At 36.2% G+C, this 16,411-nt stretch overlaps 1 protein-coding gene across 4 annotated transcripts in view; it reads right to left on the bottom strand.

The window, feature by feature from the left end:
* The window catches only part of DGKB (diacylglycerol kinase beta), a gene marked incomplete at both ends in the record, with an annotated part of 296,833 nt that overhangs the window by 64,335 nt on the left and 216,087 nt on the right, over positions 1 to 16,411 (bottom strand). For all 4 annotated transcript variants that reach the window (XM_079538393.1, XM_079538395.1, XM_079538394.1 and 1 more), the window contains 2 exons: positions 9,051 to 9,246; positions 14,554 to 14,644. In XM_079538393.1, the coding sequence (XP_079394519.1) occupies positions 9,051 to 9,246; positions 14,554 to 14,644 (287 nt within the window). The remainder of the gene's footprint in view (positions 1 to 9,050; positions 9,247 to 14,553; positions 14,645 to 16,411) is intronic.

The raw sequence follows: 16,411 nt of genomic DNA, 5'->3' as shown, positions 1-16,411 counted from the left end.
GCTAGCAGTGCAAAGATACCTGAACAGCATCTTACACCTCAGCCAGCTCAAATGCAAGCTCTGAGTTAGGAAAATCACCTCTGTACAGAGAAGTCTTTCTAGTTGCACTTACCAGAGCCAACTTTTTGTGATGTTGAGTAGTTCAGCACCTTCCTCACTTTTGTATCATATCTAAACTTACAAATTATCACTTAAAGCAAAAGGAAATAAATAGAAATGTGTTAATGCAGAAATATGGAGTGACCTTTCTTTCTGTTATTATCATATATATAATGCCAATTAGTGGTAACACATGACAGTGTGAAGTTCTCTACTCCACAGCTCTTAGAGGAGCTACCAAAAAAACAGAAACTACTGTACCAGTGGAAACAACTTACAGTCACGTCCTGACTTTCACATAACAGTAGTCCTCGATATGCAGAAACTGATGCTTCTACTGAGCAAACTGGCAAGGGTCCCTTACTCTTCTTGAATCTGCAGCCTCACCAAAGCCAATAATCACTACTTCGTACGCTGATGAGCTACTCCATGCAGCTGCTCTCAGTGAGATAGCAGCTGGAGATATGAAGTAAAATGCCTGGTATGGGGGCTAGTTGCTGTTTTTTCTGCTGACAAAAGGGGCACAGTGGCTGAGTGTGTGTGCAAAGGAAATGGAATATTTCAGCAGGCCAGTCAGATTGTTAAAACATGACAAAATAATGCAGTCTAGAGAAGGGGCAGGTCATAATTCCACTGCATGCTACTCCATTTCCCAACAATGCCTAGAATACAATTCCCCAAACAGCCTTTCCTCAGCTCAAGTCCCCAACACCTGGAAGCTATCCTCCAGCCAGGACTTACAAATACACTGGAAAGATAGATACTCTGCCATGGTCCTTTCTACATAGTAAATTAGTGACTACAGCATTTATGAAAGATGTGAGATACATCAGCACCAGATCTAGAAAAGAGAACACATTTCAGCTCAATAAGTCTCATCTGGCAGAGCAGTGCCTGATTCCCATTCCTGCTCCAAGGACCACGTATTAACTAATTGTTGCCACATGCAATACTTACAGAAATTCAGCTGGAAGTGAGATGTCTCACCTGGCCTATCACTCAGACTCCTCTTAAAATAAACAGAAGTACCTCACGTGAGCACTGTGTTGTACCTAACTTAGACCCCTTCTTTGAGTATGCAATAAATAATTGTGGCGATTCTATTTACCACAAGGTTCACTTTTAGATACTAAAGTTAATGGTATCCAAAGCTTGACAAGACCTTAGAGGCATTTGATTTCCTGTCAACAGCACATACTCACATAATTTAGGCAAGAAATTTGACGTTTAGCATAAAACTCCAGTTTATGACTTAAGATCATCAGAATATCTATGCTGTATGCTTGGACAGAAAAAAATAAAAGAAAAAACAATAACAAAAAAAAACCCCACACCCACAGTTTGAACAAATTTAGGAATATATTTCAAATGCTTAAAGTCTGAAGAAATATCTGAATTAGAAGAGTTAACTGTTATACTTAGGGGATTTCTCTGTCTTCATACTTTCCATCAAGGACAGAAAATGGTTTTCCCAAAAACATGAAAAATTCTGTTTCTAGGAAAGAAATTAAAAATTCATAGTACGAAAGCCCTGTGTTATTTTCCAAACAAGGAAATTCAGGTATATAACTAGATGGATTGGATATGTAAGTGAAATATTCAAAGAGTCTTAGATTCATATAACACTGTAACTCATCATAGATACGTCTCCTACATTTTCATGCTAGAAATAAGAAATAGAAATAGAACTTAACATTTAGATAATCATAGAATCACAGAATATCCCAAGCTGGAAAAGACCTGTAAGGATCATTGAGGTCAACTCCTGCCTCCACACAGGACCATTCAAAAGTCAAATCACATGTTTGAGACTGTTGTCCAAACGCTTGGGGCCATGATGTTCCTGAGGAATCTATTCTTCTAGGCTGGATGGGGCTACGAGCAACCTGGACTACAGGGAACTGTCCCTGCCTATTGCAGGGGGGTTGGAACTAGATGATCTTAGAGGTCCCTTCCAACCCAAACCATTCTGTGAATCTATGATAGTGCCCAACCACACACTGTTAAAGTACACTTTACTAACACCCAACCTCCTCCTGCCCCATTGCAGGACCCCCTGGGTCCTGTTGCTCGCCAGAGAACAGAGAGCAGCCTCAACTTCCTCTTTGAACAAACCAAGTGACCTCAGCTGTTCCTCATAAGCCTTTCCTTCTAGAACCTTCACCATCTTTGCTGCCCTCCTTTGGACACTCCCTAATAGTTTTATGTCCTTTCTGTACCCCAAATTGCACCCAGTACTCAACATGAGGTTGCAGCAGTGCAGTATAGAGTGGGAATATTACCAGATTCTTCTGAACCTTATATACTTAATGCTTTGACTTTATTACACATTTAAATAGATACATAAACAGACATATGGATACTCCTTCCATATAATCCTTCTAAATTTAAGCTATTTTACTGTTTATTAACTTCACTTGTTTTCCTCTCGCTTTCTGATCTCTGTGTTAGGTGAACTTGTAGGTCTTCTTAGGTTTCTTTCTTTAGGAAAAGAACATCAACGCTAGTTTTCATTCTTCATACTACTTTCTTACTACTACAAATACTTTTTTTTCCCTAAAAAATAGGAAGTTTCAAACAGAAGGCAGTCTCTTCAGTGAGCGAGCACTTTCATAGTCAAGATTCATCTGAAAAAGCAGTCTTCCTCTTTGCTTTTCCTAAGAAATGCATCAACACATTCCCTATTACTGTTTGATGCTTTCTCTTTTCTTGCATTCACTATTATTTTTTTTATCCTTCACAGAAATATAAACCTTTATATATGTTACTCATCAAGGTATTTCCAGCATAAATATCCCAACTGTATCTTTGCTTTAAATGCAGATATCTCAGTTAGTGTACAGATTCTTAACGAAAAAGGACCATAAGTGCTTTGGAAGCTATCTAGTAATTTTGAGCCTAGCACAGAACAGTGTGCAATTACTAACTGATTCCTTTGCAGTTTAGTTGACATAGTTACTGTTTTTTCTCGGGTAGAAATATTTCTGCTTGCTCCAACTCTGAATATTAAATGTATTACCTCAAGTTGTTGAACATATGTTTTGATAAGGCAGTTTGCTAATTTACCAGTTTTCCCTCCTTTCTTTAAAATAACAGAAATAACAGACAACATTACTTACAACATTACTACAATTTGAAGATATGGATCATATCAACACTACGTATTTTCTTCAAACTATGTACATATATGCATAAAAATACCTAGTTAAGATTGTCAAGGCAGCAAGTAATGAAATTATTTTATTTCAGTGCTCTAAACAATACTGTTTCTCTATAGTCAACAAGCATTTTACTTATTTTTATTTATTCTTTGTGATAATGTGCTAACAGGTTGCTTAACACTGCCTAAACAAGTTAAAAAATAAGAAATATAAGGTATTCTATCCATTTATCTTATCCATAACTTTCCATAATTATAGTCTTATAAATGTTTTGCACCGTATCATAAATGACACAAACTTCCATAACACTGAATTTACAATGTATGCTGAACTGGAACACAGTTTCTAACTTCTTCAGTGTAATTAATTCATATTTAGAGAGCTCAAAGTTCATAATATTTAGTGACTTACAAACAGCAAGTAGAAATCAAATAGACAAAGTTTAGTTTTTGAAAAACTGCCAGAAAAGCAATTAGTGTGCTAGCCCAGAAAGCTGACAAATTATTTTGAGAATTCTTGCCAGGAATCCATTGGCTATGTGGAAATTTGGGATGAAACGTTTCTCTTCTCCTGTAGGATGGAGTTTAGCAACTAATGAAAAAGATATTTTCTCCTTTTCTACTGTGTATGGATACTGTGAAGTGTTACAAGGCCTTCAAACTCCGCATGAACCCTGCTTTTGCCTGTAAAATCATGTGTATACAGACAGTTCACTATTTTTAATTTTTTTTTTTTTTGCATTTCCATTCAGAAAGTCAAAATACAGTTATTAACCAAGATTTCCACACAGAGTTATTGAATCAGATCAGTAAGCTTGGTTTATGCCTAGATACTGTGATATGAATGCATATTATCTCAAAATAGTCTGGCACGTTGCTGAGCAATACCTCACTGCAGCTCTTCTAACAAGCTGCACAGATCAACTTGTTACGGACTTGTTAAATATCAGTGTGCCTGATGATGTACAAAATACAGAAGAAGGAAATACTGAACTGAAATATTTACAGGTTTAAGTTTTCACCCATTCATAGCTCATAGACACTGCCTTCAAGAATGAGTCCACTGGGATGACTGAAATTAGTCATGCGAAAAAAGGTTATGTAAACGCTTGCAATGATGTCTTTAAAGATCAAAAACCTCATAAGAGAATCTATTTCAGGACAGAGCTCTAACTGAACTTTAACAATGAAAGCAAAACAAATTACAACAACACCCTCCTAAAGGACTCTTACTCTACTCAGCAAAAAGTTTATTATTTTGAAAATTTCTCTATTAATTTCTTCATATCACAAAAGGCTTGACATATTTACTTAGTGTCTCTGTGAAGAAGAAAATTTTGCTGCTTAACACCTAACATAACCTAACATAAATGGCATATCTTTCATGGAAGATGCTATCATGATTCAATTTATGTTTTGGATGTCATTTCCTAACAGTAAATAGTATAGTTATTTACATTTATGTTTCTCAACTCATAATTTAGTTTAAATGCAGTATGTTCATCTTTTTTGAGCAATAATTTTTGGCATTTATCAATATCTGTATATATCCAAATCAAATTCCTGTCCAAATAATATTCAAGGATGGTTCACAGTTGTATATAAATTCTGTACTTAGAAAAAAAAAAAAAGACTGCAAACAGATCATAGATATGTATGACTAAGAAAATAAAGAAAAAAACAGAAATACTACAAATATCAGACTCTTAAAGTCAAAGTTCTAACTGAATAATCTACCTTCATGAACTGACATGTAGCTGTTGTACAATCAATGAATGTACAGAGGTTATAGTTATGAGATGTACCAGAGAGCTTGGCTACGCAGTTATTACACCAAAGCAGAAAAGACAGGATGCTTACTCGTATCCCGGGCTCACTTATGCAACTCCAGCAGAGTGGATCTGCAGAAGAAATTCTTCCTCACTGGCAGTCAGCTCTTAGATGGGTCCAGGAGAGGTGGAGCCAGGCTCCACCCCTTCTAGCAGCACAGGTGAATTACCTTCACCTGCACTCTGTAGCTGAGTCATTGCTCGCCTCAGGTGATCAATCAGAGGTTCAGGCCATGATTCAGCAATTCCCATACAGCTGTAGTTATACTATTTATTTTTCCTGATACATCAACTTTGTACAATACAAATGTTTCAGAAATCAAAATTAAAACAGAAATTAAAGTTATATTAGAAAAAAAAGACTGTAATTATGCAAAATAAAAAATGCACTATTTGTTTCCAGTAACAGAGAATTCAATAATAGCACATTATTGCTCAAAAAGGTTTTCTTTCCAACAATTTATGTTAATTACATAAATACATTTTCATATATGTTTTAATTTGAAAACATAAAAACCAGTTAGCAATTCAATATAAAAATATGAGCACTTTGAAAGTAATGTCTCCTATTTTAATATGTTGGTTGATGACATCAAAGGAGGATGTCAGTGGTATGACAGTAGAGGCTAGACTTTCCAATACTCCATTAACATTTGTTTCTGTGGGATAGATGGCAGCAGAGGGGGAGCCTGACAAAATGGGGTCTGAAATGGAACTGTGTATGAAACAAAGGTGCGGAACTGAATTACTCCATGTGGAAAAAAATGCATCTCTTGATATTTATTGATGCTTTCTGAACTTTTATGGAAACAAAACAGTGGATGCCAGCACAATGATGTGGTAGGCAATGCAGTGGTGAAATCAATGTGAAAGACAAGTCACATTCTGAATGGCTATGCACAGCTGTCACAGCATGAAATGAAGAGATTTGATCAGCTCAACTGAGTGAATCTAGTAATGTTGGTAATTATGTTGAAAAAAATAACATTTTGTAGCTGAGAATTTGCTCTATCAAATAGTGTTATTGTACTCTTTGTATCAGTTGTATTTTGTTGGGAAATAAACAGGAGGCATTATCTTTGGAGCAGTCCTTGTAACATAATACTACACATATACTCAGTGATGAGATACAGGTGCTCCAGTCTACTAAGAGGAGTCAACCTTTGCTTTGAAACTAGCCTTGGTTCGAAATATTTTCATCCACAGCACATAGTTTCTACAGTATGGTACTTAATGTTGCATTATGAGCATTTCCATAGCTAATATATCCTTTCCAATAACTTTGATATTTTCCAAAGTCTTTGATATTATTATTATTTCCTGTCCAGGAAAACAGAAATGGGTAGCAACACCTTCTAATATGGACACCAAAAATAGTCATTAGTTTGAAATCATGCTACCTGTGTAACAGAGAACAGTAAAAGAGATTATAATAATTTGTTTCATTACTATCAAATGGGGAACTGTCCCATCTCACTATGTTCAGAAGAAATACAAAAGAAAGTATTTTGATGAATCCAATACCCATTAGCCTGCTTCTATCCCCTGAACACTGAAATAGTATACAGAGACTCAAGCATATGTAGAAGCAGCAGAAGCTCAGCAGCTGGTAAGACTTCAGGTGACAGAGCATATTGGTAAGTTACTTTGAGATACTGAGAACATGTGAAAATACAGAATCACAGAATGTAGGTGTTGGAAAGGATGTCTGGAGATCATCTAGTTCAACCCCCCTGCTGAATCAGGCTCCCTGCAGGAGGTTGCACTGAGAAGCATACAGGCAGGTTTTGAGTATCTCCAGAGGAGACTCCACAACCTCTTTGGACATCTTGTTCCAGTGCTCTGTCACCCATAAAGTAAATAAATTTTATTGGGAATAAAGTAATTTTGGCTTCAAGCTTGCAACATGTGTGAGGACCCAAAATCTGCTGTGTGTTTTAGCAGTTTTAGGAAGTAAGTGATAGATGAGTGTACAGTTAGGTGCACTGAGAATGGTTGACTGGAAGAGCTTAGAGGGTTATGATCAGTAGCATACTTTCTACTTGGAGGCCTGTATCTAGTGGTGTTCCCCAGAGGTCAGTGCTGGGTCTGGTCTTATTTAGCATCTTCATCAGTGACCTGGATGAAGGGACTGAGTGCACCCTCAGCAAGTTTGCTGATGATACGAAGCTGTGCAGAGTGGCTGACACACCAGAAGGCTGTGCTGTCATTGAGCAAGACTTGGACAGGCTGGAGAGCTGGGCGGAGAAGAGCCTTATGGTTCCTTACCTTAGGGAATATTGCAGGCAGGGCAAGTGTAGGGTCCTATACATAGGCAGGAATAACTGCATGCATTAGTACAGGATAGGGGCTGACCTGCTGAAAAGGAGCTCTGTGCATGTTCTGGTGGACAGTGGGTTGAACATGAGCCGTCAGTGTACCCCTTTGGCCAAGGAGGTCCATGGTATCCTGGGGGTGCATTAAAAAGAATGTGGCCAGCAGGTCAAAGGAAGTTTTTCTCCCCCTCTACCTCTGCTGTGGTGAAGCTACATCTGAAGTACTGTGTGCCATCCTGGGCTCCTCAGTTTAACAAAGACTTTTCTAAAGAGAGTCCAGCGAATGGCTGCAAAGATTATTAGGGGCCCAGAGCACCTCCTGTATGAAGAAATGCTGAGAGCCCTGGGATTGTTCAGCCTGGAGGAGAGAAGACTAAGAGGTGATCTTATCAATGCTTATAAATATCTAAGGGGAAGTTGTCAGAAGGATGCAGCCAAGTTTTTTTCACTGGTGCCATTGACAAGACAAGGGACAGTGGGCACGAACTGGAATGAAGGATGTTCCATCCATCATATTTATTGTATATCTATCACTTCTTCATCTATCACTTAGTTCCTAAAACTTCTGAAACACACAGCAGATCTTGGGTCCTCACACATGTTGCAAGCTCGAAGCCAAAATTACTTTATTCCCAAACATTTGTCATCCAGGTAAGCTTGCTAGATTCAAATCACACTGCATATTAATTAAGATATAACTAGTGATTTAAGAATTGCTTCTGAGGAAATATAGAAAATAGGATATCCAAAACCAGTAAAAGAACCATGGTAAAATCAGGCAGTTAAAGTCCTGACCTTTATTAAGTCTAAGGTTGCCAGAACCACAGAAGTAGGTGATACTACTTCCATAGAATAAGAAGTAAAGAAGGTGGAAAAAAAAAAAGTTTTTGAAGTCTGGTCTGTTCATCCCTCAGTGTGAGCAGAACATTGTTTTTAAAGCACCACGATTTGTGACATATAATGATGTGTTAAAACTCCTGGTGTTCAGATTCTGTGAAGTAGAACAGATTACTATTTACTGTAAGGGTTTCTCAAAATATGTATAATACTAATAATACACACATACATATATATATATTAAAATATAAAGAGCAAATTCTCATAATCACCAGGAAAATAATGAGTCCTAAAAGGAAGTATGACACTCATGCAAACAACCAATGGCATATTCAATGAAGAATTGCACGCAGCATCACAGTATGGTAACACAGAAGTAGCTTGCTCTTGTTACCATGAAGTAATTTTCAACAGCCTCAGGACAGTTTGTTAGAAACAAGGCATGATTATTCCCAAGATTTATGCATGCTGATATTTATAAGCATTTAAAATGCTCAGTAAGCATTTTCTGACTCCCCAAAAATCCAGGCACTTTTAGACTAGTAGAAAACAGTGCCACATGGTATGCTTAGTCTGCTAAACAGGTAGCATCCCATCTAAAAAAGTACATTTGCAAGTTTATAGATTGTAATGTCAGCATGTCTCTGTTTACGCCTGTGCTCCAGTGCTTCACATCAGAAAAACTAAAAGCACAAGAAAATAAATTAAGAGCTGTCTATCCTTTCTCTTGACAAGAAGCAATGCAAAGGCAATTATACAATTGAGTTGACTGTATAGAGCTAGATGGCCAATATTACTCTTTAAGCATACCTTGGCATACAAACTTCAGTTCCTTCGCATCTGTGACTGTGGTTCTTTTATCTGATCTCTTCTTTTCTGTCCGACGATGGCTGCGTCTTTTCTTTGTCTCCCCCCACAGATTTGATCCACCATGCATGCTTGGGATGTTCAGAATGGCAATTCCTTCCAGAGAAATATTGATCAAGTCTAGCTGAATCCCATCACACTGATTAGCATGGAAAAAAGAAAGCGGGGGAGGAAGGGAAGGAGAAAAAAAATGAAGAAGAGAGAGAAAAAGAGCAGTAAAAGAGAAAGAAAAATCAGAATGTTCTATCAATCAGACATTCTTCTTCAGCAATTTATCACTGTTAATGGTTTATTCAATGTTTATACCTAAAATATTTATTTATATTTGTAAAAGACACATTAGGTGTATTAGGTAAGGACAGATCCTCATTGAGCAGAAAATCATGGCTCCTATTCAACCCCTGATTGCTTGATTAAATATGAGACTACTTGCTACAGCCATCTTATTACCTGATACACTGCCATAATTGAAATACATTTGTAGCTACATTCCAGCTATTAGCAGACAAAAATTTACACTGCAAAATTTACTACAGCAATAACTATCCCCTGCATACAAGGTCCAAGCAGGCCCTGAGAGCACCACACAGATATTAGTTTCAATCCAAAGGCACAATCAGTACATTAGTGTAGAGCTATGCCTGCCTACTAACCCATAGTAAGAGGTAAGAGTAACAAAATGTTGATCCAGGTACTGCATCTCTCAACCCAGGACCTCCACCAGAGTAGTTACACTAGTTCTCTGAAATATATATCAATGTCGAAGGAAAACATGTCCATCTTTGGAATGCTCATTGAGGTTTTTCAGTATTTCCTGAACATTTAGACAAAAGAGGAATTCAGGAACATGGGACCAACCACAGTTGAACCTGTGCATGGAAGGTAAAACATCCAGTTCTACTTACTAATTCACTGAAGTGGGCAAAGGTCCCAGGATCAGTACATAACTTGCATCTCAGCTAAAGGTTGATTAGCTTTGTTCCTCATGTTAGTTACTTAGAGCACAAAGACATCCTTATGAGCTACATACACATTATTGCATAAAAGAGAATATCTTAGAAACAATCCTACTCCTGCAATGTTCTGCAAGCCAGTAGGGGTTCAGCCATGCACTCAAAATTGATTAAGGCTCTTCTTTTGTAATTCCAATACATAATAATCAGGAAGAAAACTGGAAAAATAATTAACCATGGTTCAGTAACAGTCCACTGACATTATGCAGCTTGCTGCTCTGTGGGTCACTGGCACTTTTTCCTCTCCATTTATCTAAACCACTATCAAAGCTTTGAAGAAACAGAAAGTAGAACTCAAAAATAACTGTGCAAAATTATTCATTTACCCTGAAAGTTTCTCAGGTCACAAAACAAAACTGTATTATAACACATACTCTACATCTTCCTAATCTTTCTAACAACACTGTAAATCTGAAGAGCAAGCCATTTTGACATTAAGGTTTCCATTTCATATTTGGTCTTCAAGAATTAAATTTCACACCTGTGGATTACGTGCATAGAAGGAAACCTTCAATGTGAAAAGACATATCTGGAAATGAGCTGGCAGTTATGGCAACAACTATAAGTATAACTTTTAAATTACGTTTTTGTGACAATAAAGATCTTCACCATTATTTTGGAATTAAATTCACGGAGTTTTCTTCTACCAATATTTTATACGTATTAAATTTTGAGATCATTTATTTTGCTAAAAATTCTGCTCATGTATACTCTCACTTACTCCTATACATTCTAGATAAACAGATATTAATTTCATAATTAAAAGTAATCTTGTGTAAATACCCTGCAGGCCTCAATGAATCAAACACATACTGTGTGTCAGGCCTCCCACTGTCTTCAAGTGGAATGTACTGGCTGGATAATTAGATAGTACATATTTTTTAACCTTATTTGCATGCATATTATATCTTTTGCACACTGACAAGCAGCAGTAACAACAAAAGTCAGATTACCACAGGGAATTCCCACAAAGAAGTCTTCATTCCTTATAATTTGCAGCCTAAATTAAAATAATTTGATCTTTGACAAGGATGAAATGTCAAGCAGAAGGGGGTCCTCTACAAGCCACGGCCTGTGGCTTCTGAAATCTGCCTAATTTATGTCAGTCACTTCTTAATACATATTTAAGTATTACACGAGAAAGATGATAAATATGCAATCTGACACCTTTGGTATTTCCCTGCTGTTAATTTATAAAGGTCTGGCGTCCCCTAAACTGACTGGAATTATTTAAATAAAAGAAGAATTGTGAAATAGGATGGTGCAGAGTCTGGCTTCCATTTTCACTCAATATAGAACACAGCAGGTAGTACACTAAGACAATTATTTTAGTAGGCCTCTGAATCCCACAGTGACGGGCAACTTTCTGTATTAGCAAATGGAGGATTTCTTTTGTTCACACACAGGCAAGAAGTTTGCACTACAGGTAGCTCTGCATTGTCTTAACACATTCATAAACTACAACAACAAAACTCAATGTGCTCCGCTCCTTTTATTATTATTAGCGTCATAATTATCAACAATATTATTTCAAATAATGCAATGATGCTGTTAAAAATAAAATACAGAGCATGCCTACTCAGATTAGAAATAAACATTAGTGTTCCTATTCTTTTTTTCTTTTGATTTTCTTTCCTGACTTCAGTCCCTACTCTGGCGTTATCTTTTATACTTTATTCATTACACCAAAAATGTCCAGATCATTCCTATGTTGAGAAAATATTCATTGTAACCAAGTGCAATATTATGCAAGGCTACATAACCATTTTACCCTTCTCCCACCTATTAACACCAGGTGGTATAAGCAGGCTTCTCTGCTTGCACAATGGTTTTACAGCAGGTATGTACCCCACTTACGCTAGATGTATGACTGATCTCATTAAATATCCTTTACGTACCACTTTTCTTACTTTTTTTTTCTTTTTTAACGTGGAAATATAGTGTACGTCATTAATCTTTTTTTTTTTCCCTTTGGAATCTATGTTTCTCTTCTGAAATTTTGGATCACAATTTAGAACTAAAAGCACCTCTTATTTTGGGTAATGCTTTAGCATATACTTTCCTAGGTTACCATGTAACCTAAGCACAGGATTTACTATACTGAGTTTAAAATTGTGTTCTCTATCTCAAACAGAAGAAAAATGCAGAACTTAAAATAAATGACTGTACAGCAGGAAAGCCAAGCTCAATTGTGTTAGAAATCAAATACATGGTAGAACAAATATTCGCTCACAGAATGTTTGATCATTTTCTCCCAGCTTAGAGATACAGATCTTAATCCTCAAGGGTTTTGTTCATTCAGAATTTGGCTGTAGAGCAAATGTCTTCTTTGTGGATTTTATTCAGATCGAAATGAGTTATTATACACCAAAGTCTCATTTGTAGTAACATCCCCAGGTGTGGGGAAGAAGGGGAAAAAAACGACACACCAAAATAAACAGATGAGAACAGCACAACTCTCAAAATTATATAAAATACAAATGAGACACAAGCATACCGTTCATTTAAATGTAATTTACTCATAGCAATAACTGTAAATAACTACCTCCTACCAATTCTTGTGCAAACATTTTAGATACTATATGATTTTTGCTTCTAATAGTAGGAAAACGTAGGCTGTTTAGGCTGGAGAAGAAGAAGCTGAGGAGAGACCTTATTGCTCTCTTCCAATATCTGATTGCAGGCAGAGTGGGATTGGTCTCTTCTCACTGGTGACAGGACAATAGGAAATGGCCTCAAGTTGTGCCATGGTAAGTTTAGGTTGGATATCAGGCAAAAATTCTTTATAGAAAGGGTGGCTAAGCACTGGAATAGGCTCCACAGGAAGATGGTTGATCACCATACCTGGATGTGTTTAAAAACCACTTGGATGTGGTGCTCAGGGACATGATTTAGTGGAGGGTTGTTAGGGTAGTATGCTTAGGTCGTGGTTGGACTTGATGATCTTCAAGGTCTTTTCCAACCTGAGTAATTCTATGTTTCTATTATTTTCTTTGAAAAATGAGAATGGCCACAATCAAGAAGGTGGATATTGACAAACATTTTATACACTGACAATGGTATTAATTTTGGTAATAATAGCGTTACTAATATGAATTAGTAATAATCACAAACTTGTATGAGTATCTGTTTACTTTGGGATGTTTACATTTTAATGGTTACAATAAGATGTTTTAAGAAGATTGCATCAGTCTATATAAGATTTTTGCTGAATAGAAAATATTTTCTTGGGAAAGCCAACAAAATTATTATTTACCTAAAGGACATGTTTAACATGCAATATATTCAAAATAAAACAAACAAGGTAAGCACTAATTCCAATAATTAATCAAATATTTATAAATATTTATAGGCTACCTGTATTTAAACTCAAACGTGTGAAGCACTGTCTTGGAAATCAATATATTTTTATTTTTTAATTTTAAGGAAGGATGTATGGGACATTTCCCTTTCATAAAGAAATTAACAGCCTAACATAAAAATATGGCACCACAGGCCTTGCAGTTTCAGTCTCAGTATTTGCTATTGTTTTACCACGTGATCCATGGTCCCTTCACATCATTTCAGACTGTATCCTTCAGTAGGCTTGGAGTTGACACTCATACTCTTACCATACCTCTCCAAGCGCTTCATACTACAATAAAAATACTCCAATGACATCAGCAGTTTCTCATTACTGTCAGTAAAAGCACCTCAAACTTCTTAAGACAAAATTCCATTATTTAACTTAAATTATTAGATTTCCACATGCACTCATTTCACAATTTTCATGTACTTATAAATATCAGCCCCCCCAAACAGCTTATGTAATGTAGCCAATTATTCTATCATCCGAAGTAGTAGTGGCACATTATTTTAAATTCCTATTTTGTCTGTAACTATCCTGTGTCTTTGCAGTTAATGTTCAATGTATAATGGAACAATGACCTCTGGTGCAGAGGGAAAAGCTATTTAATGAAGGGGAGCGATTCAAAAAATATATATATTCTTTAACCTTTATTCAGGAAAGTAAGTACAATTTTAGGGAACTGAGTTTTAAAGGTTATAAAAACTTGGGATCTAGAAATAATAAGTTTTTTTTTTATTTTTATTTTAATCCTGCAGCAGCTTTCACTCCCTCCAACAGTCTTTCATTTTTTTCCATCTGACCTAGCCACACTCCCTATTGATTTTTAATGTTATATTTCACCTCTTGACCTTGTCTACTGTATTAAGACTTCACTAATCATCAAACTGAACTTTGATGGTGTTCAGTTTCCAGTGTTCAGGGCTACACCACAAATAGACATGATAAAAATAATATTTTGGAATATAGGGTCGAAAAGATGTGCACTGAATTGCCTTGTTGGATTCAGGCACTCTGCACCCTTGCTCCCTGCATTTCAGCCAAACTAGTGACATTTAAAGGATAAAGGCAACAATTAGCTTCTTACTTCTATTTCTACAGATTCATGCAGCTTCTTACAGGTGGCTGAGAAAGTTTCCGAAGTGCCAAATTCAAAATACCAAAATTTGTTCTTCATTCTGAAACAAAAAAAAAAAAAAAAAAAAGAAAAGAAAAGAAAAGAAAAAAGATCTTATTCACTATCAATACGTGAACAAAACTGATCATCCTGTCTTCCATTATAAGTAATGGCAAAGGCTTGGGAACATGTGACATCCCATTTGAAATAGATGAGCTCATAATTTTCAAAGCTTAAATGTTGGTGTCAAGCTGTATGATATCCCCTAAAGGGATAACAAGAATGTGTTGAACTGACAGGTTCAAATGTACCTTTGACTTTTCTTTTTCAGTGACTATCAGAATATTTTTTGTCACTTAACTAGTGACATGCTTCAGAAAAATGTATCGATTTTATTTCATGTCTTACACCTACTATATGATTTCTGATTGAAGGCTAAAATCTCTATCCCACAGAGCACTAAGTATGCAAGCAGGGCACTCCCACTGTGGAGAAGAGCCAGGACAAAAATGTAGCTTGCCTTACCTTAGCTAAAGGTAAATTGCTCATGATGATAGATGAGATATTTGAAGAAAATAAAAATTCAAGATCTAACAATCGTTAGACATTTTGCAGTAGGAGAGGTGTAGTACCAGATAATTAACTTGTAAACACGTTTTAAAAAGGTGATGGAATCTGCATTTTGGAATTCATTAATAGATTCAACAGAAAAAAAAACAGCATAGGTGTAGGTTGCTTCAAAAGTAATGCCTCCTATTTATTTCCATGGAAACTACAACAGCTAGAAAGAGTACAATAACTCTACTTGATAGAGCAAATTTTTAGTTACAAACACAGTCACCTACAATAGCTACACATTTTCACCAGCAAAGAACAAGAGCCTGCATGCCATGCTTATAAAAGTCTGTACCAGTAGAAGTGATCCAATGTTTCACAGCTGCTATGATAGTGCTGCTGCTTAAACACACCACCTGTACTGCACTCACATCACTGTTCAGTCATCCAAACATTCAGTAACTGTTGATGAATATCAACAGATGCAATTTGCTCCGCAGGGAGGAAATGAATTCCACACCTTTGTTTCATCCGCACTTTCATGTCAGACGCCATTCTGTCAGACTGCCCTTCTGCTGCCATCTATCACACAGCAACAAATGTAATGGATTACAAGCGGGAAGGTTGAACCTCTTCTGCCATGCCACTAACATCTATCTTTGACAATGTGGGCCAACATAGTAAAATAGGAGGCATTACTTTCAGAGCAGCCCTCATAAATACTAGTAAATTACTTAGTTTATCATAACAGCAGGTAGAGATTACAATTTTTTTCTCCTCAAATACATAAAGGCTACATTTCTGTTTTACCAGATTTATTGCATGCAGATCAATCAGGACACCAGCAGTAACATTTCAAATAAGTACTTGTGGTTTTGTTTAACTATCATAGACAATTATTCTGTAACAAAATGAAAAGCGAAATAAAATAAATAAATAAATAAATAAATAAATAAATATATAAAAAGACCGGATCAGAATTAATTATTTCAGAATTCATTATTCATCAGGAATCAGATATGAACACAGTGCACTCACCTTTATAAATTGTTCTCCAATACACAGTGCAGTATGTTTGAAACTTGAAAATAACTGAGTTTGCTTAAGGCAGAAGCAAAAAGTGAAATGCAGACATGGATGGTCAACAAATACGCCAGCAAAAGTACTAATTCTACCTTTTATATGTATTTTGGATTGTATAAATATAAGACTCATCGTATAAATATAAGACTCATAAATATTAGACTCATATAAGACTCACTCTTAAAATCTC

The sequence above is a fragment of the Tetrao urogallus genome (assembly GCF_951394365.1).
Source record: "Tetrao urogallus genome assembly, chromosome: 7".
Classification (NCBI taxonomy): Eukaryota; Metazoa; Chordata; class Aves; order Galliformes; family Phasianidae; genus Tetrao; species Tetrao urogallus.
The sequence above is the reverse complement of the archived record's forward strand: the minus strand, read 5'-3'. Positions and strand labels throughout refer to the sequence as shown.